General features: G+C 50.7%; 8 protein-coding genes across 8 annotated transcripts; 4 read left to right on the top strand and 4 right to left on the bottom strand.

Annotated features, from left to right (window-relative positions):
• Positions 1-3112: 3112 nt before the first annotated feature.
• NECHADRAFT_88808 (uncharacterized protein) lies at positions 3113-4573 on the bottom strand (the record flags this gene model as incomplete). Its single annotated transcript, XM_003041187.1, has 2 exons — positions 3113-3362; positions 3405-4573. 2 exons carry the CDS (start codon positions 4571-4573, stop codon positions 3113-3115), a joined length of 1419 nt encoding a protein of 472 aa, XP_003041233.1.
• A 967-nt stretch (positions 4574-5540) lies between these two features.
• NECHADRAFT_88807 (uncharacterized protein) lies at positions 5541-6184 on the bottom strand (the record flags this gene model as incomplete). The annotated part of the gene is made up of 2 exons (XM_003041186.1): positions 5541-5996; positions 6050-6184. 2 exons carry the CDS (start codon positions 6182-6184, stop codon positions 5541-5543), a joined length of 591 nt encoding a protein of 196 aa, XP_003041232.1.
• Positions 6185-6852: 668 nt separating this feature from the next.
• On the top strand, positions 6853-8913 carry NECHADRAFT_88806 (uncharacterized protein; the record flags this gene model as incomplete). Its single annotated transcript, XM_003041227.1, has 1 exon — positions 6853-8913. One exon carries the CDS (start codon positions 6853-6855, stop codon positions 8911-8913), a length of 2061 nt encoding a protein of 686 aa, XP_003041273.1.
• A 351-nt stretch (positions 8914-9264) lies between these two features.
• Positions 9265-11565, bottom strand: NECHADRAFT_88805 (uncharacterized protein; the record flags this gene model as incomplete). The annotated part of the gene is made up of 2 exons (XM_003041185.1): positions 9265-11394; positions 11452-11565. The coding sequence occupies 2 exons, from the start codon at positions 11563-11565 to the stop codon at positions 9265-9267; spliced, it is 2244 nt and encodes a 747-aa protein (XP_003041231.1).
• A 250-nt stretch (positions 11566-11815) lies between these two features.
• On the bottom strand, positions 11816-13349 carry NECHADRAFT_88804 (uncharacterized protein; the record flags this gene model as incomplete). The annotated part of the gene is made up of 2 exons (XM_003041184.1): positions 11816-13270; positions 13317-13349. 2 exons carry the CDS (start codon positions 13347-13349, stop codon positions 11816-11818), a joined length of 1488 nt encoding a protein of 495 aa, XP_003041230.1.
• A 1758-nt stretch (positions 13350-15107) lies between these two features.
• On the top strand, positions 15108-15759 carry NECHADRAFT_88803 (uncharacterized protein; the record flags this gene model as incomplete). The annotated part of the gene is made up of 2 exons (XM_003041226.1): positions 15108-15450; positions 15509-15759. 2 exons carry the CDS (start codon positions 15108-15110, stop codon positions 15757-15759), a joined length of 594 nt encoding a protein of 197 aa, XP_003041272.1.
• A 3101-nt stretch (positions 15760-18860) lies between these two features.
• On the top strand, positions 18861-21035 carry NECHADRAFT_88802 (uncharacterized protein; the record flags this gene model as incomplete). Its single annotated transcript, XM_003041225.1, has 4 exons — positions 18861-18893; positions 18939-19167; positions 19216-20755; positions 20927-21035. 4 exons carry the CDS (start codon positions 18861-18863, stop codon positions 21033-21035), a joined length of 1911 nt encoding a protein of 636 aa, XP_003041271.1.
• A 1951-nt stretch (positions 21036-22986) lies between these two features.
• On the top strand, positions 22987-24227 carry NECHADRAFT_88801 (uncharacterized protein; the record flags this gene model as incomplete). Its single annotated transcript, XM_003041224.1, has 6 exons — positions 22987-23199; positions 23250-23273; positions 23360-23727; positions 23813-23846; positions 23899-23988; positions 24042-24227. The coding sequence occupies 6 exons, from the start codon at positions 22987-22989 to the stop codon at positions 24225-24227; spliced, it is 915 nt and encodes a 304-aa protein (XP_003041270.1).
• Positions 24228-24550: the final 323 nt, after the last annotated feature.

Below are 24550 nucleotides of genomic sequence, written 5' to 3'. Positions count from 1 at the left end.
TCGGTCAACCGATGTAGTCCGCGATCCAAGTCCCAGAACCTGTGTCTTAAGCTGAGATCCTTGATGTGGAGAATATAGTGGTCGGGCGGATCAAGGTCCAGGGTGTCACCTCTAACTACCCAACTGGGTTGAGCAGTTCTTTCGTTCGACATCTTCATCCAACCGCAAGTTCCCATCCCCTGTCGTGCGTGTGGCAGTGTTCTATCTAACGCCCTTTTTGTGTGGCAGCGTCTCAAGGGTTCGGACGTCATAGAAGCTTGAGCCCCGTCTGTAAGAGTCCCAACTTGGATCCGTCCTCCGGATCTTCAACCAGCAGTCCTGCCAGCAACAGTGCCAGACTGTCTCGCACAAAAGCTTGCAATCGACGTTTTAGTGCCTAGTCCAGGAACCCCCAAGCCTGGCGTTTTCGTCGTCAGCTTGACAACTAGTTGCAATGATGACTAGCCGCCAACCTAGGCTAAGGAAGGTGATGAGAACAAGGACATCTTCAGAGACGAACACAAAGGAAAGTATGACGCCAACACTGCTACCGCTGACAAGCCCCTGGTGTCGACCTAGGAATTGTGGCGATTGGGGGATTTTAGGCTGCAAGCGACTGTAGAAAGGGATGGTGCTCACGTTGTTTTAGAGTCTGATATGTGGGACGCTGATTACGGAAATTAGAGCTTTGTGCATGCCCAGGCGGCATGTGCTGGACCTCGCACGAGTTGAAGTCAGCTTGACGGGGAATACGCAGCTTCAGCTTCGTAACTCCCAACTATAGTATGGTCAACGGATAATACGCACCTTTTGCAGCCTGGAACCGGTAAGAAGAAAATTCAATACGGCTGTATCAAAATGATATCAAGATCAACATTGTGTTGGCCAAGTACCGCTTGACTGAGGATTCAGTCAATTTAATGATCTCAACTTCCCCTGTGATCCTACTTGATCAATGCTATTCAGCCTGCCTACAGGTCTTGCCTTGGACAACTCAATTCACTGACCCATTCAACAGACCTCACAGCCTGCCTGCATAGCGCTACTGCAACAACAAGAGTAGGTAGTAGGTGGCTTCTCCCAATCTGCCAATTGGAGGGCACCGACTTCGCGTTGATCGAGGCCCATGATGTATGCCCTCGGGCGGTGTAAGAGACTGACCCTGGCCGGCATGCCGGATACCTCGATCCCTCAGCACCTCATCCTGAATGGCTGGACCAGCTTATGGTCTGGTCCATGTTCTTGACATTAGCTTGGATGCTTCCAGTTTCGTCATACCATGCTCGTTGTGGCTGGCAAGGCTATGCTTCGTAGTTTATGTATGCACGTATGTTCTTGGTGAGACTTTTCTAATATGCGTAATCTCCGTGCAATGCTCCACCGCTTCCCTCATATCAGGAAATGGTTCAAATGCGTAATATCAGCTGGCTAAATCACACCTCATTATACAAGACCGCACAACTTGCCACCGGGCCAAAGAATATCCCACAGACACGGGGACAGAGAAAAACAAATGTAAATCGTATTTTCTCCCATAGCATTCTGTGGCGGCTTGCTGGTGTTTTTGTGTATTATCCGTCACAAGTTTGATTGGCTACGTCCAGTCAGCTGGGCTGTGAACTGGTGTATTTTCCATGTAGATAATCACCTAATGCCAAATAGCGTATTCTCCGTGTAGACAGTTGTTTGGAGCCAGAAAGCGTATTATGCGTACCTAGTCAAGGACGCTTCCTGGCCGTGTCAAGGAAGCTTCCTGGCCGTGTCAAGGGTAATCAGTTAGTGCCGCATTGGCGTATTTTCCGTGTGGATACTTGTAGTACTCCGTAGTCAATGCTCAATGGCGTGCGTATTGTCCGCGTTGAAACGTGTTCGCTCGAACTACTGGGTTAGACCAAGCAAATACTTCACGTAACGAGTTAATGGCGTGGTCATGTTAAGTCATGAGTTGTACATTTCTCTATTATCCATAAGCAGAACCTCCTGCTACTTTGACAAATGTAAGAATCGCTGGACAGTTATCTGCTCATCTTAACGTCGGACGGCAAGGGAAGGCAGACATTTGGCGTGATTCAGTGGGCGGGTGGCGGGGCGTCAATGTACTGGAGATTCAGCCCGCCAGTCACTAAATTATAGCGGAGTGGCCACCATTGCACAGCACAGTATCCACTAAACCTAGCTGATTAGTAGTTCACTACATTGGGCAGTTGCGTATTTTCCGTCCATATTCTCTCTCTCTGGAGAAACCAGCCGTCATGTGAGAAAGGGAAGGCATTTGGTTTGGTCAGGCACTCTAAGTACGGGTCGAGAAGTTCTGATACCCTAGCATATCGTTAACCTTGATCCTCCAACCTGCCCTTCATGACCTCGATCTCCTCGCCTCAACTCTAAACCTGAAGCTCCAGACTCTTCAACAAGTCCTCCAGATATGCAAGGCGAGAATCAGTTGTGCGGGTTGTCTTTTTGGTGTGAAATACCTGAAGCGTGGCCTTGACCGACTCCCATGTTGGTTGATGTTGAATCCAAGTCAACAGGCTGCCAGCGGCTTGCAGGCTGTAAGACATGGCCGATTCTGTAGCTCTTCAATGTCCTTGCTGAATTGCTGCACACGTCACTCTTAAATGAGTATCCCAAAGGTAAGGATAGAGTAAGCCCTGAGCTCACGATGCCAACCCAGGGCCATCGACAAGCCGTGAAGAGAGACCATCGTCACTATGAGCTGCAGGCTGTTTGTCGCTCTTGACTTCTTGTGGGTTGTTGCGTCGAACTCGATACCACTGGCCAGTAATCAACGCTATTCAGTCTCGCCGAAGACGGTCACAGGAGGACAGAGAACTATTGGAAACGTGCAAGCCGTGAAGCATCTAAACATTGATGCTCTGGACATAAAGGTAGGAATTCATCTTCAAATCGGACATGGCTCCTTATGGGTCTCTCCCTTGCAATTCTTATCTCTATTCTAGCAATCAATCACGCCCAGTAACACGGGAACTTTGGGGCCCTATCCAGACATGCTCACTTGGCTTTCCCTGTTTGATTCATCAATCCCTCCCTGGATAAATCGGCGGCGGTGACGACGTGAGGGAAATCGGCCATTATCGCCACTTGCTTCGTTCTTGGCCCGTCCCTCCCGGAACTAAGCGCGACGGTGAGTGCGAGTATGCCTACGACTTGATTTGTCGGCGCGAGTCTCACCCTGCAAATCTTTGCCTTCACGCTCAGCCACGGCCCGTCCTTTTCCCTTCTCCATGGTGGACCGGGATGCCTTATCCTCCGTTGGTACACCCAACCCACGACGCTCAATCTCCGCCATGACTTTCTCATGCAAGGGCTTCGCACCAGTTGTGGGAGATGTCGGCACACTGACTGGCGGAAGATGCCCACGTCTGTTATCAACATACCACTGAACCAATGGAATTCCACCATACCGCATTGGTCTCGGCTCGATGTTTGGGGCTAGAGCAGTCTCTGTCGGAAGGGGCTGGGGCAGATATTGGACAGAAGAATGATTGTCTTGAGGCTCAGGCTCAGGGGGGATTCTAGGACGAATTGGCAGTGGCTCGGTGCGATGCGATCGAGTGCATGGCTGAGCAGCGCCCTGTCGGGGTCTTGCCGGCGTGTCATTGATGCCCGAGCCAGCATAAGCTGCTTTTCGCCACTCGTCGAATGGGCGATAACTCTCCTCATCACGGGTGTTGGGAACCTGTGTTCGATGACCGTGGGAGCTCTCAAACGCCGTTTCGTCTGGGAATGAACCGGAGATGAAGGGTGGGCTAGGGGGGTATCGGTCGGGGGCAGCATGATTACGTGCTGTCCAGTCTTGGGAGTTGTCGGGGTGAGTGGACTTGACGGAATATTCGACACCATGGGGGACGTTAGCCTGTTGCGAATGCTGGCTGTCTCCGTGATATGCTTGATCCCAAGTTTGATGTCGGTCTGAGTATGGCGCCTCGCCTCCCGTAAAGGTCTGGTCTCTGGAAGACGGACGAGCCCAAGATGTTTGAACAATCCGTTCAGGTTGTGTTGAAATGATTGGAGGAGGCGTACAGCTTTGTCGGTAGGGATTATCCACAGAAAAGGCCCTTCCACCATCGGACGTGGCCGGCTGCTGGTCCATGGGGTGGCTTTGACGCTGTTCTTGCTGGCTCTGGCCCTCCTCGAGGCTTCCTCCTTGAGTATACTCCCCCAACTTTGATGCGGCTCGACGAACAGAAGACAGCCCTGCCCCCAAGGACGAGCCTTTTGGTGGTGATTGATCCTCAACACGAGGTTCGACATCTTCCAGAACGTGCTCCTCGACAACCCCGTCCACAGTGCCTTGACCGCCTGCACCTTGTTCCATATCCAACTTCATCATGGCTTTTCTCCAATGCGCCCTTGTCGATGTGAACGACTGCGTAACACACCCCGACTCGTCCACCCACTTGTCTGGGAACATTTCTTCCCCCTCTTCGCTTTCTTGGGGAGGTGAATAATTTTCCATCCATGCAAGATCGATTTGGGTGAAGCCGAGGTCGTTATCCTCAGTACCATGTTCGAGGAAGAAACGGCGGAGTTCCCTCCCACGACGGATGTAGTCCACCTTTTCCTTGGGCATGATGGCCGTGGTTCTGTGGTGATTGTTGACGAGGCGGGAATAGGTGGTCTTGGCTGGACTTTTGTAGAGGACAAGGGGAGGTGCGAGTTTTGAGGTGGGCATAAAGTTTCCCGGGAAACCCGGAACGTAGACTGAGATTGCAGGTAGGCCAAGGAAAAGGTACCAGAAGAAATGAAATGCCGGCTTTATGTGCGAAGCTCTCACCCTTCAACAACAAATTTCCGTAGTAGTATGTCTTTGTCAACAGGCTTCGTTGTTGCAAGTCAGGCGTCACATATTGTTCAAAGAGGACGGCTGAAATTCAAGGGGGTGGTGACTGCTCAGCTGACCACTGTGTCTCGCTCTGTGGGTAGCGCGCGAGAGAAAACTTGGCCAGACCAGCTGGCCAGAATGATATTCTTTGTTGTTCCAACTGTTCAGTGGTGACGTGGCCTGATAGGGGCTGGCTGGGCCGTCATGTGCGGACTGCCTTGTGCGCCAGTAGTCCACATAAGCACTAAAACATCAGGGGTGGTGTGTTTTACTGTCCTGCAACTGAGCTGTTTACGTTTCCGTTGTGGTGATGTGGTGCCGTGGTTGAAAGGCGCCTAATTCTGATCTATCACTTTGCGGGACGACACCAGGCCAGTATCCGGACCGTGGCTTGCTAGCTTACGGTAAAGAGCAATAGCGCAGGAGCATTTTCCAGTATTGTTTCAATATTGAAGTAAACAATGACAGATCGAACTCCTGACTGCCACACCGCCGCTGTTCCTCTCGTTCAACTCGGACTGGAGTTTGTGTATGACACACGGGAAGTCAACAACGAAACGCTCTATGTATGTATGGTAAATATTGGATGTTTTCAGGCAACACCGGGACAACCCAGTGCTAGCGGACATGTAGTTTATTTACCCTCCGTACCAATATTTCCTGGTCCACAGGCGTCAGGTTCACACCTATCGACACAGCTACCCACTAATCGCCATCAGGCACACAAGTCCTTCAGTGCATCAATTCTTGACTCACGGCGCTTCTCATCGTCCTTGGGTTTGTTCCTGGTAAGCGCGGGCACAAACCATTGGGCATAATGCCCTCTGACATGATCGTTGGAGAGAAGCGATCCAATCTCCATCAGAGTAAGCATATTCTCATTCTCAGTCTCCCAGTCATTGCCTGGCTTGAGAGCAGTATAATGGGATGGCAAATGCCGCGCCGTCCAGTCCAGATCTGCACCGGCATGTTGGGCGGTGGCCTTGAGAACGGCCATCAGCACGCGGTGATGCCATTCCTTGTCAGGCGAAGAGGAGAATGACTGAGGGTAGAACGGCTCGCTAGTTGCATCGAGGTTCAGTGCCTCATGGAGAGGCCCAGGGGTTGAGAAAGGGGCGCGTTGGAGGAGCTTCCAGTGAACGTGGCAGACACGAACACGCCAGGGCTCAACCTACGACAATTTGCGTCAGTGAAGGGGAGAATATTGGGGTAGGGAGCAGCTACATTTTTGATGGGCCAGCCAGTCTCGATCCATGGTTGCATCAACGGTTCGATGACATCAGTCGTTGGCCGAAGCCATGAGACACCGATCATGACAGCCACGAGCGCGCCGATGGCGGAGATGGCGACTGCAAGCATAGTAAAGAGTTGAAGAGGTGATATGAGAAGTGGTGAATCTGTGAGAGAAGGCTTCGGTGAAGAAAGTCGATACAGAGAACCGGGGTTGAGAGGGGCCGAGTAAGGAAAGATGATTTCAGCCGACCAGATTGTGATGTTGTGATGTATTAAGGTTTCTCCTTTTTGCAATGTCAGCGGAGATTCTCTTTTGGAAATGTCATCAATAATAAGCAAAAGGAAATCAACCTGAAGCAATACGGGGTAATAGGGGGTTGTTTAATATGACAAGGCTGAACGGCTGGCGCGTGACTCCCCGTTGTTGGCTCGACTTCCGACATATCACCCGCACCTGAATCAGGCACGTTTTGCTACGTACCTGGTTGATTTTTCAGGGTCAATGAGACTCCCATCCTTTGTTGGCAGACTTTTTCTGAAACTTCTTCACTCCTGAACCTACTCGTCTACGGTTGGCCTTGCGAGGTATTAAACCTGACATTAGCATCTGTTGCTGTGTTCATGATTTACTTGATCAGAACTTTTTATCACCTCTAGACCTGTCTCAAGCCCGTCTAGACCCCGCTTTCTTTCATTTATTCTGAGATTTACTTTTGCTATAACTAAGAGTCCTTTATTTTTTTTTTCTTAAATTCTTTTGCTTTCTCCAACCTCAATACCGTCTGTCCATCATCATGTCCGACCGCCCCAACCGACTCACTCCAGAAGACATCGCCCGAATGCGGCAGAGTGCGGCAGCTGATCCAGCTTACAAACCCCGGTCGAGGCCTCAGTCTGCTGCCGCAGGAAGCCAGCACCAGGGCTCTCGAGAGTCCCACACACAGCCTTTACGTCCCGGTCGACCATCTTCCGAGCCTCCAGATCACCATCAACGTCCATCAAATGGCCCCTTCAAGCCACCCTTGGAGCCCATCGCCGACGACTCGCCAAAAAATCCGCATCCACCACCAGGAGGATTCCGACAACCCCCTCAAGGTCCATCGGCTAAACCTCCTGAGCATCGTGATCCCCCAAGGCATACAACAGGGGGTGGGACTCCAAAGTATCGCCAGAATGAGCAGGCTCACCCTCGGCCACCCCACCAAGACTCCGAGGACCAGCGTAGACAGTCTCACTCTCGAACATCGGGCGAGGCTTTTCACGGTTATGTTCACCGACACCCGACTCCCGACAGCAACCAGCACAAGAAACCATCCCCCCCCCGATCCGAGACCTCCAGTGGCTATACCAACCAGCCCGACCCTCGTACAAGATATGAACACCAACATACCAAGCATGGCCATGGTCATGATCCACACCAATGCCGTGACCACCAGGAGCCCCCCCCTCGTTCTCATCCTGGATCCCACTCAAAGCGGGCTCATCAACCCCCTCCTGATAAACGGCCTCCTCCTCCATATTCAGAGGACAACACCTCAGAAGGCTACTTTAAGCCGCACAACACCCGGCCGCAGACTGAACATGGCCACCGATTCCAACCTCCTCCCTTTTCCTCACCAAACACCATGTTTGGGATGGGGGCCTTGCTACCACCTGACTCGCTGAAATGGATTCTGTGGATCATTCTTTCGGTCGGTGCAATCATACTCATCTACTTCTTCGCCATCAAGTGGAGCATCATCGACGTCAAGGACGGCCTCGTCTCTCTGGTCCCTACTATGATATATGGCACGTTCGGAGCAGTCAAGGATCTCCTATATGCCACTGGAGACATCTTTTCCGATGCTGTTTCCGTCACCTATGGAGGAGTCAAGACTTTTTTCTATGAAGTCGGAGAAGTGACTTCTGGCATGCTCGGAGGAGTCTCTAGTGTCACACATGACGTGCTTGGAGCAGCCGCTGGCTTCGCATCTTCCGCGTGGGTGGTGGCCTCGGCTGCGTTTGCATCTCAACAGCAGCGGCCCCGGGGTCCCGCCGTGATCAATGTTGCCCCTCTCAACCCCCTCATTGATACTTGGGCCCCAGGAATCCAGGTGGCCCAATCCATGGCGAAGCAAGTGGGTAGTTTCCTCAAGGTGGCGGAAGGAAACACGGTCGAGGATCAGATGATCAAGAAGGTGCGTCAGCGCAACGAGGAGTACACAAAAGAACTCGCATCTACGCTCGCCGACAACTACCTCTGGGTTGATTTCCTTGTCAAGGATATCGAGAATAATCCCCTGAGCGTGTCATGCTGGCCCACCCCGGGCAATCAGTCGTACTCATGGTTCGGTGGCTCGAAAGTGTCTCATTGTCGTCGCAGACTCGTTGATCAGCTGAAAGGGTTGAGCAAGGCCCTGCAAGATGCTCACGACTCGCGTTCCAAGTTGTTGAGCAAGGTCCGTGATCTTCTCGAGACTGACCTGGAAATGATCAGGAGCGCTGCCTGTGAACAACGCAATCAATACCGAAGCGCATACTCAAAACGTGTCAAAGATATGAAACCAGGTGCTTCTGATAGAAAGGAGGTGGGTTCTTTCCTCGGTAAATTGGCCCAGCTTTTTGGTGTTGGTGACTCGACTTGTCGCATGATTGAAGCCGATTATTCCGCCACAGCAACCAAATTGAACATGATGGAGGATGAGATGAAGTTTCTCGGGTCCTCCCTGACATTGCTTGGTGGTTTAATCGAGCAATGGGAAACCAAGGAAGACGATGCGGCAAGTCAAAAGGCGGCTGACGCCGTGGAGAAGGTGGTGCTAGATCGAGTCAAGAAGTGGTTGAAGATGACGGAGGAATATCATCAGGAGTTGTGATATCAGTCTTTGGTGTTTCATTTGTCTTTCTTTGCAGTGGATTTTCTCTTTCGTTTGAGTGATTGCGTGATCTATAGTTGTGGATAGAAATACGTCTTTGATGGCAATTTACACGCCTATCATTTACTTGCACCGGTTCAATTTTATTGGTGAGAATCAGAGCCCTGCGTTGACAATGTGATTTTTGCTATACCTGAAGCCCAGCCTTTGACGGGTTAACTGGACAAGAACATCGTCAACCTCAGCCAAAGTCATGTGGCATTTTCCCAACTACAGATGGTATTGGAAAACCAACTGTCAGAGAAGTAGATACAGAAGCGAATGTAAGAGCTCAATGTCCCAGCCGAATCTTCACCGAGGTCGATTTTTTTCGGCTTCTTTTCTCCTGCTTTTAACGATCTCCCACAAAGCCACCTCCTCTTGGAGAATGAGCATCCAAGTAGGAAATATAGCCGCAATTGCCTCAGTCGGGTTTGGTAGATGCAGTCTCACTATAACCTTCTCGCCTTGGGCTCTTGGGCAATCTGGGTACAGGCACCACTGACCAAACTCTTCTTTCTCCAGCTTTGGACGGTATGGGGCCCAGAGGTTGGAATGCCACTTGCCTGCTATGTAGTTCTCGCTTGTATTGTTTTGTAATTGGACGATGCTGCCAGAGTCGGCCTGTGAAGCAATGGAAGCGGCGTCGAGAAGCTGTTGAATCCAGAATGTGATCTTGTCTTCCTCGTGCAAGATGTCTTCTTGTTCGGCAAACACCTCCTCCAAAGCTGATGCAACCACGGTCAAGTTGTGCCTGACGTTGATGAAGAAGCCCATGGAGTCCTTGGTCTTACGGAGAGCCTTTGCCTTTTTGGCCTTTCTCAATGTTTCTAGGTTCTTTCGAGTCCACCAAGATTTCCAAAAGGGTGGTTCACTTGTGCCCGTGCCGTGGTTGGTGTCTGTAGTGTGCTCGGTGACGTTGCGAGAGATGTCAAGGACCTGATCTACTTTTTGTATCGCATCCTTCAACTCCTTCCGGAACTCGTTCATCTCTTCCATCGTCTTATCCCTCAGACTGTGCAAACTCGGTCCAACTTCTTCGTCCGCAGTGTCTTTCAAGATTGCAAGGGTCAAAAGCGGCGAAGGATCTGGAGTTGGCGGAGCTGCTAGCCCAGTTGTATATGGCTTTCCTGATGGCTTCGTCGAGGTAGCATTGTGCGCATCCATCTTTTCTCGAATCATGAGGCTTACCGCCAGCCCCTCGATTGCTATCCTGCTAGTAGCAGTTGCGCTGCCTTCGAGATACCAAATGGTACGCCGAAAGCTCGTCGTGGCGCGATCCACAGCCCTGGAGACGTTCGAACAGACCTCGTACAAGTCCACGCCATCGTATACTGGACCACCCTTTCTCAACTCTTTTTCGTAGTCCCAACGCTCCAGTGCGTCCATCGTCAAGCCTTGTTCAGGATTCCACATGGTACCAATATCTTGTACAGGAAGGCACAAATCCCTGTTCCCGAACATGAGGTTGACGGCCAGCGTATCAAGGGGAAGATTAAAAAAAGTCGAGTTGCGTGGGAAGAATGCTTGGCGGAGGCAGAGTTGGTGGAAACGATCATAAACCGGGAGCACATCAGTAACGATGGCTTCAGGATGAAATGGCGTGGCTTCGTAGACTGTTACCGAGGGTTGTTGGCGCGGGTGGGAAAAGGAGATCAGAATGGCGAGAAATAAGTAGCATAAAACGGCGTAGCCTGTCCACAGGATGAGCTTGTTGTTGATGGGTTGCCGAGGCTGTCTCTTGCTGGCAATGTCCTTGACATTCTCTTGGGTGGAAGTCACAGGACGCTGTAACCGTATCAACGAAGGCTTGTGCTGCTTGGGCTGATTTTCTGGGTGGCTCGATTGAACAAGTTCAGTGTCAAACACATCATCTTCCTCGACCCAAAGGTTAACGTCGCTACTTTGAATGACGTAGTTTGGGGCTGAAGGAAGAGTGTCGCTCTCATCTGGGGCTGCTGCACAAGATATGACACGTTGATGGTCATTGAAATGGATGGTAATGTCATCACCCCCTTCACTCAAGGACTGCCAGTACCCATTGTGAAAGCACAACGCAACATTGAGGCCTCTATGCCCAGGTGCAAGGCCGGGGTGCGGGTTCACGCGGAACCGTAAGACAGTGTATTTGCCTGTGCGATGCCATTGTGAACTGGGTGATGAGGGTGGTGACATTGACGGCGAGGGGGGATGTGAGCGGGGATGGGAAGGGGAGGATAAAGAAGATGATGAAGGGGACGAAGGTGCATCATTGAAAGGGTTTGGCCGTGAAGAAACAGGCGGCTGTCGAGGAGTTGTAGGTCGAGAATATGAGCCAGAATGCAGTGATGGAGATGGAGATGATCCAGATGGTGACGCTTCATGCGGTCGAGCCATGGCGAGGAATCTCGAGCCTGGAGGGGCAGGGTCAAGCCGAACCGTGTCTGGGTGGGTGGGCAGGCCCTGGTTTTAAGAGGGTCAGCTCTGGGGGTTTAGGCGGTCCAGCGGTATGGCACTTACGACAGGGGTACCATGGTGCCCTAAGAGGCGGAAAATGGGGCCAGGGGCAAATGGCCGACCTGGCCGTGAGGATGACATTACGTCTCGGCGTTTTGGGGCAAACGGCGCAGACATTGCAAGTTCTGGAGAGAGAACCAAGTGCGTACACTCCAAGAGAAAACCTGGGGGAGCTAAAGGTAGAAATAGCCTACGACCTTAAGCAGGGAGAGAGACGCATGGATCGCTGAGAGGTCTTGAGCCAAGCCAACGACACCAACACACATTCACATCATGTACATTCAAAGAGTGGCAACGCGCGCTCAGATTCAACAGCTCGACAAAAGAATTTGCGTAGCAAAATGTACATGATCATTCATATAATCCATCATTGGACCGGCCCATCGTGAGACCATCCCATGAGCTTCCTGAGGATTGCCGGAACCCGCACACTTCCCTGGGTTTCCCCACCCACACCCTCCATTTCATCCAGCTCAGCCTCCAACGCCTTCTGGGCAAACTCATCCCTCTTTGTCCTCGCAAACTTGGCGCCGCACTGTTGCTCAAATTGTTCCCGCAAGTCCCCCGCGATACCCGCCACGGCAGCGTGGAAATTGTGCTGCACCTCGACTGTCGCATACTTGAGCGCCTCTGACAAGAGCTCTCGAGATCTTGTATGTGGTGCATCGGATGGGATCTGGAACTGCGACTCGTCGGGAGGCCCGGTCCTTGGGGCTTTGGGGTTGCGTCCATCCCACGGGTCGTAGTTTGCGATATGAGGGGGTATGTTGGGAAACAGCCGGCACAGCTCTGCTGGGGAAGGCGGCGTCTTCCAGTGCGAGAGTGGACAGTGCGTGCTATGGCAAGACGGACTCGGCGCGCGTGTAGTTGGAGGCGTGGCTGGTGGTGATGGCATATAGGGCATCGGATCCTCGGTTGGGACAGGAGGCAAGTCGTCAATCCTCTGCTTGACATCATCGCCTTTGTTCATGGCTGAAGAACTGGAGCAGAAATCCTTCATGATGTCGATGATGGAGTTGAACTTTTGGTCCATCCTATTCTGCTGGGCTTTGAGCTCCTTTTGCACAAAGTCCGTGATTGATGAGCCAGATCGCGAGCGCGGTCGTCTCTTGACAGGTCTTGTTGAGCGACGTCGAGAGGGTAGAATGGTTCGATCCGAGTCGTCGGAGAAGGTGGCTCCATCATCGTCATCATCGTCACTTTGGTCGTCATCTCTTGAAAAAGAGTCGTGTCGGTTACGATTGTACACGCAAGTTGTGTCGTCGTCGTCGTCGTCGTCGTCGTCGTCGTCGTCGTCGTCAATGATAGCCTGAGCTCTTCTCGATCGGTCAGGACCCAAGGCACCCGACATGAAAGACCCGGAAGCCCGGCTTCTCCTTCTGCCATCTGGTGTCCTTGCCCTCATCCTCGGGGAGTCCCTCCTGGGCCTCTCTGGGTCATCCCCCTCGAGTGGCCAAATCTGGCCGTTCCAGTCGGGCCTCAGCCACCTCCGGGTGTATTCGGGCCACCTCCAAACTCTTTCCCCTCGTATTCCGTCGATGGGCCCGATCAAAACTCGAGTTTCCTCTTGTCGGAACTTGATGGTGACGAGGTATAGCAGCGCTGACTTGACCTTGTTGAGAACGGCGTTTTTGTAGTATTCCGACTGGTCGATGATTCCAAGCTCGCGGACAACTTCGTCAAGGCCAAGGCTAATGTCGGAGCGCTCGGTCATCTGATATCGTGCAGCATGCTTGCTGAAGAAGACGCGATCGCCGGGCTGCCAGGGAAACTTCTGGCCCGTGTTCTGAGCGATACGATGGATATGGACACCTCGAAAGTACTGCTGTGATTAGCCATGGCAGCGAGTCAATTGGCAGTAAACCTACGTCGTCATTGGTAAGGCCGGGAGTGACGGCCATGGTGTTCCGATGGTGATGAATGGAGAGCCAGCAGCAAGGCTGGGATGCAGAAGGATTTGGGTAGGTGAGGTCTAAGAGGGCGAGTGTGAAGCATAGAAGAAGTTGAGGGAACTGAACAGGATTCTATTGTCCATAGAGTCGTCTTTCAAAGGGTTTGATCAGCTCAGCAATCTGCAAAGCTGATGCTGGCTTTCTGCTGACCGCCCTGATGACAACAAAGGACCTGCCACACATCAAACTGTCGGGCAATAGCCATGATTCCTCTAGTGATTTGATTGGGTTACTCATTGTGTTTATGTATTGCATTTGCTGTCTTTACGCTTGGTAATTTGCTCGGGTTTAATAGACTTTTTATTAAACCTTTATCTCGAACCCTATCTTAAAGGTTATAAGTTAAGCTTCTCGCTTACTAACTTTCTATCTATACCCACTCTATAGAGCAAAGAAGCTCCTATAGCTATATTTTATTTTGCCGTAAGGTAGTAAGGAATATTAACTCTTCGCTATTTAATAGGTAATTGATTTTAATATGCCTGATAAGGTTATTTAGATATTATTTTTAATAAAAGAAGAAGGACCTTTACTAAGATATAAGAACTTTATTGAGCTTATATAAGTAATAATTAAAGATAACTAAGTTAACCCTCTAGAGGTCTAATAAAGGCTATAAGACTATTAGGAGCTTTTTTAGCTCTAGTAGCCTTATAAGGCTAGTCTACTTAAGGAAGTATAGGACTTTCTTAAGGTTTAGCCCTAATAAGGTTAGCTTATTAGGAGGATATACTATTGCGGTCTTATATTAGGTTACTTCGGGGCTAGGGTTATTAAGAGGGAGAATATACCGTATGATTTATATAGGAGTTACTATCTTATGCTATATTATTAATGATAGTGATTTACTATTATTAGAATAGAGAATAAGCTAGCTATTTTTATTATTCTTGATAAGATAAGGTTTATTAAGGCAGAGTATTAAGTATAAGAGTATCTATAGAGCTTATTTAATATTAATTCTTATATTGAAAGGCATTAGGCATGATAGCTTGATTATATATAACTGTATTGATTTGACTGGGTTGCCTTGATCTACCCTCTGTGTATGCTATGAGGTTAAATTAATTTTTAATAGCCATAATTCGATAAAGAAAATGAGGGTCCCTAGCTGTTTTACAGGAGGAAACAAAAGTGTCGCCGATATGGGATTCAAATGAAAGCTGTAGTCGTAGCAGAGATAACCCCGCCATCGCATTCGTCGCGTCTTGTGGAAGACGGTGGACAGAACAGTGGGAATCCAGGTGCCCCTCTCAATAGTGCATCTGGAGGCTTGGAACAGTGCATGCGTCATCACCATACTGCCTAATATGATGCATCGATTTGGGCCTGCGATTGTGCATCACCACGAAAAGACGGTCAGGCTTCTCACACTCAGAGGCTGTACCTGGCGCAAATAGTTCATGCAGGCTAAATGAATGCCAGCCAGCCACGTTTTAGACGCGCGTGTCTTCATGCCCGACCCCGGGCCGTGCTACCGGCATGTCCGTCATTGCAAGCCCCCCTTTATCGCCAAGCGAGACACTTCCAAGCCTCTCCAGAAAGCCGTTGAAGAAGTTTGAGTTTATTCCCTCTTCATCTCCCTAACTCCTTTTCCATCCAAGAGGGCACTTTTCCCTACCATCTTTCCGAGTCCCCCTACCCGTCATTCTCTCGCTTCTCTTCTCTATACCCTTGATCGTAACGACATTCGAGATTCACATCAAGATGAACCAGCAGCAGGAGTATCGTCCTTCTCAGCAGGCAAAGGAAAAGTGGCCTGCCCAGCAACATTATCAACACCACCATTCGCATCCGCCGCCGCCGCAAGCAGCCTCCGGTCCCGCAATGAGTCAGCGCCCTGGAAACCCCCGTCGTGTGTCTGACCTGAGCAACGTCTACACGGTGGATTTGCAGTCCAATATTGGGGACGTGTATCCTGAACTGGCGCACAACAAACATCACGAGCTTCTGGGCAAGCTTGATAACCCCGAGTTCCAAGCCCAGATACGCGCCTACTGCACGCAGCACAGTCCGGAGGCCCTTGCTGAACTCGACAAATATCTGGCCAGTGTGTGGACTTTGTCCGCCCATGTCTTGATTTAACCGCTGACGAACAATCTACGCAGCTCAACAGAGACAGCAACCAGCTGCCACGGCAGCCGTGCCCAACAACCAAGACCAGATGGTGAAGGAGATCGTAGACGACTACCAGATGCTTCAGATGGCCACGGAAAAGTACAAGCAGGCCGGGGAGGCATACCACTTCTGGGAGGCGGAGCTTTTGAGGATCCAGGCGAGGATGGAAATGCGCAAGGGATTGGCAGATGTTGGGAGCCACCCCTCGTATCGCGACAAGAGAAACTCTCAGGGCCAGTAGCTGGCAGAGAAGCAGTGACTGTGTACTTGGAGATGATGCTTGGGAGAGTGAGAAGTGGAATCGGGTTCTGTGTGCGTAATACTTTCGGTGATGTTCAATTGAATTCGACCCCTTAACCTGAGACTATGATGGGACATATGAGCGCATATACGCTCCCTGTGACACGAAAGGAATCACTGCTGTTCGTTGTTCATTATTACTCATAAACTCACGACATCTCCAGCCGTTTGTTTCATGGACTTGGCCAATTTTTTCTCAACGGGAAAGAAACAGAGTGGTTGGGATTCCTGGTCGGTGTGGTCTTCCGTCACATTTCTCCTGCAATCTGAAACGTCTCAATAGCGCTCTACAGATATGAGTAGGCCCAGGCGTCTACTGTCCGTCACCGGGCCGGCATCCATTTGATGAGGTTGAGCATTCACATCTGCCCCGGGACCCCGGTTGGTTTGGTCCCGTCAAGGCCAGCATTACTCCCAAGCCGCAACCCCTGAAACAAGCGGTGAGTCATACCTTGGTCACATGCGTTGAGTTCTTTCCTATTGTCCGTCTATTCAAAGATAATCTATTGGCAAACATGCAGGACGGGTTGGCGATATCCCCACTGTTCAATGAAAGAGGTTGCAGGCGCGGCATGACGGAGCGCAGATCATTGCCTGTACAAGGTTAGCGCTAGAGGTCAGCTCAACGCCACGTTTAGCACATCAGCAAGGGCCTGGTCAACGTCGATTTTCCAAAGGATGGCTGGTGTTGGCCTGTTTGCACAGTTGTCTCCTTTTTCTGCATTGCAGATCCCATTTTCCCCATACACATCATGAATACGGCTGAGTCACATGCAATATTCACAGGTACTATTGCTTCTGCTATTGCTGGCGCTAAATGGCGGCTCAGCTGACCCCCACTTTGTATTGTCGTTTGACGCGGATCCAATCATGGTTGATCCCAGCACACCATCTTGCCAGCCGTTTCAATCCAGAGGCTGGGCGGCTGAGCGGCTAATGAGAAGACGCAAAGGGGGTAGGAGAGAGCACACGCGTGTTCGTGCCTGTATCGGAGATGCACCCTTTCCTGGGCATCAAACATTTGCCCTTCTCAACAGCTAATATCAACTGTGGACATACAATTCAGTCCCTCTCTGAACTAAACATGTACAGGAAGATTCAGTGCCCCCGATCTGGTCAGTTCGTTCCAAGCATGTCAATGACGACAACAAAGAACTCTGTAAAATGCGGTGAACCAAATCTCCGCCTCCAGACGGAGCTTCAACTGCCGAACAACAGTGCATGGGGCTGTGACCCGTGTCATGGCGTCAGTCCCACTCCCCATGTCAGGCTACCCCTGTCTCAGCCCTAGCCGAGCTGTCAGATCGGAAGAGGGACCGGATGATGCACCTTGATCCCTGTTTGCGGGCTAGGGGGAGTTCTGCCCCGGAGGGGATCAAGCCCTGACAGCTTCTGGAACTTCATTCATTCTTGCGAAGCTCCATCTCTTCTTTCTGACGTCTTTCCTTTCCTTTTTTCTTCCCATATTGTCGCTCTCAATATTGGCCTAATCCTGAACGTTTCCTCTGGCTGTCTGTCAATTCTCACGAACTCATCCCCTCCACTGCTCTCAAAGACATGACGCTCACCGCCAAATCCACCCCCAGCCCCCACAACACGTACGTCAAGGTTACCAACCTCTGCATCACTCTCTTTCAGCTTGGCCATGTCATTCTGCATTGGCCTGTGGTAGAGCCAGGCCAGTTTCGGGATTTTGTTCGCAAAATCCAGAAACGCTGACACATTCCAAAGAGCCCAAACACTCAAATACAACACTCGTCCCCTCTGCGCTTTGGTTTGTCTTCCTCTTGATACCTCTTTCGAGATTACTCGTGATGAGCTGAAGTTCGGATTGTGGCCTGGCCAACCAGAATCTGTCTTCAGTCCATCGCTGATATATTGCCCTTGTTTATTGAAATCTTTCTTGGATATTCCCCTTGAGGACGTGCTGTCGCGGCAGCGTCTCCATGTGAGTTTCTGCTCCTTCGCTGGAGTCTCCCTTTGGGAACTTGTTTCTTTCAGACTCAGCAATGACTGGATTGGCTCGCGGATACCTGAAAGTTGAGGATGTCTCTTCAGGCAAGGTCACACATTGGGCCGTTCGCTTCTGGCGTAATGTTTCTGTTGGGCTGAGCTCTCTCTGCCCATTGGGAAGATTCCTCCTTGAGAGGATTTTGGTGATGATGTTTCAAAAGCGGTTGATGTCAGTCAGTGCCTCTGGGCAACATTTCCTGTTTGGAATTATCCTCTTTGTGAGAACCCGTCCTTGTGATAAGCCTCGTTTCGAGAACATCTCCATGTGAGATATGTCTGGAAAGACTCACCATCTGAAAATCTGATCTGATGGGAGCGTCCTTTGGGATGCTTGGAAATATCTCCAGGTGGGGGTATATCCTTTGGCCTCGATCGATCTTTTGGTCAGAAGAATCTCTTTCTGAGAACCGCATGACGATTGTTTCCCTGTAGCACTTTTCTCCATGAGAAATGTCTCTTGGTGAGATAATCTGAACGCTCCCCTGAATGCTTTCAGAGTGTAAGACAGGCGAGTAAATGCTCTGTAGGCCACCCGTCTGGCGCCTTACCGGTAGAGGTGCCTATGTAGGGTGTGAGGTGTAGGGTGTAGGCCACGCGGGCGTAGTCGTAGGTGTAGGCGCGGGCGTAAGCGTAGGCGTAAGCGTAAGCGCAGGCGCAGGCGCAGGCGCAGGTGTGAGAAGAAGCGTGGGCATGAGACGTGTCTCGGGTACCTGCATGAACCTGGCCTAGCTCACTTCACCGGTCCATCACCAGGGTCTGGGAGCAGTCTCTCAACGGGGTCCGGAGCATTTCGGCCAGCCAAAGTGACATGCCTTTATGAAAGAAAGCTCTAGCCCATTTCTTGTATTAAAGAACCATCTCCCACCTAAATCCCCTTTGGGGCTACTCCAAGGAAAACGACACTTCCTGCCAACAGGGCCGAACATAGTGATACTTTCCTGGCTGAAACTCTATCGAAGAGACTCTCACTTGTAATTTACCATCCCTTTCGTCTTATTTTTCTACTCGCGAATACTCAGAAGTCTCATCATGTGCCATGACTGCCGCTCAAATAGCGCCCGTGTTCGTCATCATACCCATCTTGCCTGGCTTGGCTAATTGGTCTAGTACATCGCCGGACATGCGGTCCGTCAGTACCGCGACAGCTTCTTGAATGGCGAGGAATGGCGTCTCAAGCTCTGCACGAACCTCCAAGCTATTCTCTTGCTCAACCTCTGCGACCACAAGATTACCCCTGAAACCATGATTCGTCACGACAAGGATCTACGCAACTACCTGTGGTCCAGAAGCGGGCTCGACTTTCGATACGATCATCACTTTGGATCTGTTCTACGTAGTGAGTATATACTTTGATCGCTCTGGACCCCTTATCTGATGTTCGCAGCCAAGTACGCCGAGAAAGCGCAGAGTCTCCTGTCCGAGATCAAGAAGTGGGATGCGTTTGTTGTTGTCCAATCTGGTGACCAGAAGGTCTACTATTGGAACACAGATATCCTGACCAGATACTTCAATTCTGTTGACCAGGTAGCTCGGTGGATCGAGGAAAAACGTGCTCAGGCGCGTGCGAGATACGAAAACCAGGCCCCTTCGACTCCTGGGCCTATCCGGCGCCGGCGTGTGACTTTGGCAGACCACAGAAGGGCTAGCTCTGTTTCCTCGCCTTACTATCGGGCACCGAGCGGTTCTAGCCTGCATCGCCGGAGCTTGTCCTTGACTGAATCTCGTGGCACAATGCCTCCCCCCTCGACTCCCACAACACCACGATTTCACACCAACATGCAGCTCACTGGTTACTCAACCCAGCCGCATCCTTCATCTCCGACGCAATCAAGACCTTTGTCTCTCACCGAAGCCTTGCACGAGATGATTGTGGGTGAGCGCAAGGTCGAGGACATGATGAAGAAGATGGAAATCTCACCATCACCGAGCCTGGCTGCATCTCCACGCACATCGTGGATACAGGGAAGCAATCCCGGCTCCGGTTTTCCTACTCCTCATACCCCATCCCGTTCTCTGCCGCAACAAATGACAATGGCTTCATCCATGGCCGGCTCTCAGCGAGGAACGCCTCAGACACCGTCACGGTTCACCACGCCAACTTCGCCCGCTTCTGGCACTCCATTGAACTTGAACCTGACGCCCATCCCTCTGAATCTGGGCAGCCCTCCCAGAAGCCAGCAGTTGGGGGTGAGTCAGCCGGGTTTGGGACAGAATTTACCCCTTTTCCAGCCTGTCCAGCTTCAAGCGACTCCCGGTGCACAGCTGGATCCCCATCATCAGTTGCCATCACATCAGGTTTTCATGTCCCAGCCACGCCCTATGACAGGAGGGTCAGCTCCACTTGGTCTCATTCCTCAGGCAGCCTCTCAATCTACTCAGCCAAATTCTTCTATTCAAGCATTCGGGCAAGCTGGCTACTTGAATCATCCTGCTCCACAGGCTGTCCACAGTACCATCAATGGTTTTGCATTTCAGGCTGGGCAGACGGCAACAGGGTCAGTCTCTCAGCCATTGCTCCAATCCACTCAATCTGCGCAGCATGTTGCACTGCAAGAGCCTACTTCCAAAGGCGAGGCAAGTCCTCTGGTTATGCAGCTTCTCACCCACCATCGTCGGCAACAGTCGGGCCAACAACAAGCATCCAGCATTTCGCCATCGGGAGGCCTGCTGCCAACTGACTACCATCGCACCTTGAACACTTTTCCCCTCACTGGTTCTGCGCAGCCTGCTTCTGTTGCCACACCAACGAAGAAAGCCCGCCCAAACTTCCACTTCGGTCTCTCCCCTTTACCGGTTCCGCCCGAAGCACTGAAGCAGCCACAGGAGACCGCTCAGACAGCTACTGCCATGACAGATGTCAATTCGGGGTTTACGAACTATCGTGAGCCCACTGTGGATGACGAGATGGATGAGATGGACAAGACGTAAGTGTGAGATGGAGAGGAATGTTGGATTGGCGCTGGGGCTTTCGGAACTGAGACTGAAAGACAACGAGATATTCTTTTCATTATTAATCGCCCGCTTAATCAACTTTTTTTCTGGTCTAAACTTTGTGCAATCATCTTTACAATTATTCTTGATGATCCTAAATCTAGCCCTACTCACTGTGACCAAACCCCAGATGAGTTTTTTGTCAAGGATGATGTCGGTTGCCAGGTTAAGTATTACACTGGCGTGGGAACAGCTGAGAGAAGGACAAGATGATAAAATGGGAAGGGAAAATGCAAAAAAAGACACGCCTTGATGGCCTTGCAGTTGATGAATTGATGAACTACAGTAGGGATGGGAATCTATGTTCCAGTCCGTTTCAATGGGTAGACGTGGAGGCTGAATGACGGGAAAATCTAACCTAAGCTGCAGAGTTTCGTCACGGAATTTACGCAATCGACATGGGACTTCACGTATAATCAAGGCTGACGTAGTATGGCTTGTACGCAAAAAAAGCAGAAGACGCAACTTACGCATTTTACGGTCAAGTGCCGCTATACTTTATGACGTGATTTATGGTAAACATTCAAGTGTACGTACGTACGCTGGAAAAGGATAGGCGTTGGGACGCGATTTACGCGACATAGTATGGCTAGAGAATACCTAGGGCAAGTAACGGGAATTACGCCGATTCCATTCCTTGTCGAGTACGCGAAACACGCAGAAGAGAATAAACCCAACGCAGTGGTTGCCGGAGCACACCAACATTTTATTATACCATATATCAAGAACTTGGATCTCCTCCGCCAATTTACTAGTCACCCCTGTGCGAGTCAACTTAGTTCCACGACCAGGAAATGTAGAGACTCCAGGGTAACCAGATCTCCATGAATGGATGGATGGTAACGCGTCAATTCGCCCTGGACTGAAACGCGACATCGCATCGTGACCAACGCGAAAACACGTGCCCTTGGGGTTTTAACCTTGACTTTATCATCAAGACGTGTCTGAACCCCCGTGTTTTTAGGGTCTTATCCCAATTTTTGGCACCTTCTAGCGTCTACCATATACGAAGCTTATAGTTGTTTCATATTGATATGGCATTTATACCATTCATTACCTCCAGTGACATCGTGGAGATCCATTCGTTGAAACGCATTAAGTAACTTTAAAGCATCGCGTCAGCCAGATCTGTCTATTTACTGGTAGATAGACATTTACCATTTCATGCACGAGCAATTGACTCATCGCACCCTCAATGCCATGATACGCCGCATGTCGGATCGATAGCGTGTGATAGGGGATAAAAACCAGGGCGGGACGGAGGTTACGCTGAAAGTGACTTTAGCTTACCGGGGATTACGCTGTTTTGCTCGTGTGTATAGACACTAATACCAAGACATTGGACGGAGATTACGCTATTCATAATTCCATAAACATACCTTATCCCTGTGACAAGTTGTGCATGCATAGAGGGATTCACAAAAGGTCAATGCCAAACTGAGATGGGTATCACATCAAGTTCTTGCTTTGCAATAAACTACTGTTAAGCCACGCAAGCCTGAGAATCTTGTGCATGCAGCAATGATATGTCTTTCAAGAAAGCCAGAGAGAGGAGAATCTCTGGAATGGAGGGAGGAGGGAGGTGAGGAAACCCCCAAATTCTGGATAAAAACACACCTACCTACCCTCCCATTCAAACACCCGCGGCGCCCCACTCCCCTCCCAGCCTTCTTGACGACTTGCTCCCGTTGCTGTGTTTGCCTCTGCAGGCTTCCAATCCAAGGCGATCCTCAGCCAAGACAACCGGGACAGGGGCAGATGGTAATTCCATGGCCCTGGCCCCTGCAATAGTGTTGTGTAAGCCACCGAGCAGCTGATTGGACACTGCTTTGGGAATTGCAGATGCCGTCAAGACGCTACAAACGGATATTCACATCACCTTTGAACATGACCCGTGTGATGCGGATTATGGACTCCGTGCAAACGGACATGTCAACAAACGGTTGACAACTCATTTCGCAGCCCGAGAGTAGTTGTTTCTTGCGAAGTAAATGGATAATTGAATGGATGGTAACGGGCATTTATACCCCATGCCCCCCCCTTTCCAAATCTCAACTGTTGGTCAACCTCTTTCATTCTTTCACGTTGAGTGAGGCCTCTTCGGTCATTTAGCCCTGGTTGGCAGTTTTTGAGGGTTCAACTTGAGTCTTTTCCGACCAAAGCCATGACGCGCTCGGGGCTGGACAGAAGCCAAGCCCAGGAGAACAGAGACCTGGAGAGGGCCATGGCGGAAAGTACTCGCAAGACGCCGTCCAAAAAGACCAACAGGAAGGGGAAGAACAAGACTAGTGTTGACGAGCAAGAAGCGGAACAAGAGGAGGCTGAGGACGAGGCTGAGGATGAGGCCGAACAGCCAACCCCGGATCAGCCTGACCAGGTAACATCTCCCATCCATACTCAAGAACATATTGCGCTGACACGGAGAAGGCTACAGATACGCAGAGCAAAAGAGTAAGTCCGTTCAGATGACTGATGTTTCCCCTCCTTTCTGTCTCCCTCCTCTTCGGTTCACACTGACGCACATGCTTCTGTTCCAGGCTCGCAGCTTCTCTACCGCCACGCCGGCCATTTCTTCAAAGCGGCCGCGAACGAATCATCAACCACCAGAGGATCCAGAGGCTTCGTGCTCCCCAGGGAACGAAGAGAACGGAGAAAACGAAGAAAACGGAGAAAACGGAGAAAACGGAGAAAACGGAGAAAACGCGAACCCGACCAATCCGATCGACACAACGGCCGAAACAAACACGCCCAGAGGCCGTGCCATCCTCTGCGAGGAAAAGGATGCCATGGGACAACCTCCGGATGTTGCGTTTCGGGTGGTTCCATGCTGGCCATGTTTGCGGCGGGCATTCACCAACCCGGGACACCTTTGCCAATGGAAGCAGAGTGAGACAACAGATCCCCGGTGAGTATTATACTCTGCTGACATGCTTGACAATAGGGCAGGGATCTTCTACCGGCAGAATGAACAACAGCTGCGCGTGGTGTAGTCAAGACAAAAACCACCAATGTCGTTCAAGCGAGGTAAGATTCGCGACCGAAATGCCTCCGTGTAGCACATTTACTGACTCCTCAGCTCCGTGCGGTCGACCATAACAATGCTGTCAAGTTTCAGGAACTGAATAAGCAAAAGCACAACGGGGAGATTGAAGACCCCAAGACTTGGGTATGTTAAATGGCCTTTGTATCGACGTCAACTCACTAACAACCGTCGAATAGCAGGAGAAGTGGGACGACCTAAAGAACAAGCTTTGTGCCGCTGATGAGAAGAAGGCGCCGGCCCCCTCGGCTAAAGATCGACTGAAGAATCTGGAGGAGACAGTCGAAGAGCTGAAACAGCAGGTGCGGAGTCTTGGAAAGGTAGTTGACATTTTGAACGAGAAGTTGGCGGAGCAAGGTAACTAGATATGCCTCTGGATCAGAGCCCACTTGCTCCTGACTGGTTACTCAATGGAGGATTGGTTTATTCTATTATGGGTGAGCAAATAATTTGATGGTGACGCAAAACAATACATTTCTTGGTCTATCTATGGTGGCGTCTTGGTGCATCGCATTCGTCGTGATGAATTTTGACAGCCAGGATTCTGGATGTTCTTGGTGAGTTTTGGAGCTCCCATCTACCATTGCCATGATGGGTACCCAAGAGGGGCCATGTTCGGAGATTACGCAAACCAAGAGCCACCAGCCTGACCGGGAAAGCCAAGAAAAAGGATATCACGGAGGATACG

Source organism: Fusarium vanettenii, assembly GCF_000151355.1.
Source record: "Fusarium vanettenii 77-13-4 chromosome 16 genomic scaffold NECHAsca_50_chr16_1_0, whole genome shotgun sequence".
NCBI classification, from domain to species: Eukaryota; Fungi; Ascomycota; class Sordariomycetes; order Hypocreales; family Nectriaceae; genus Fusarium; species Fusarium vanettenii.
Note: the sequence above shows the minus strand (reverse complement) of the source record. Positions and strands in the feature narration are given on the sequence as shown.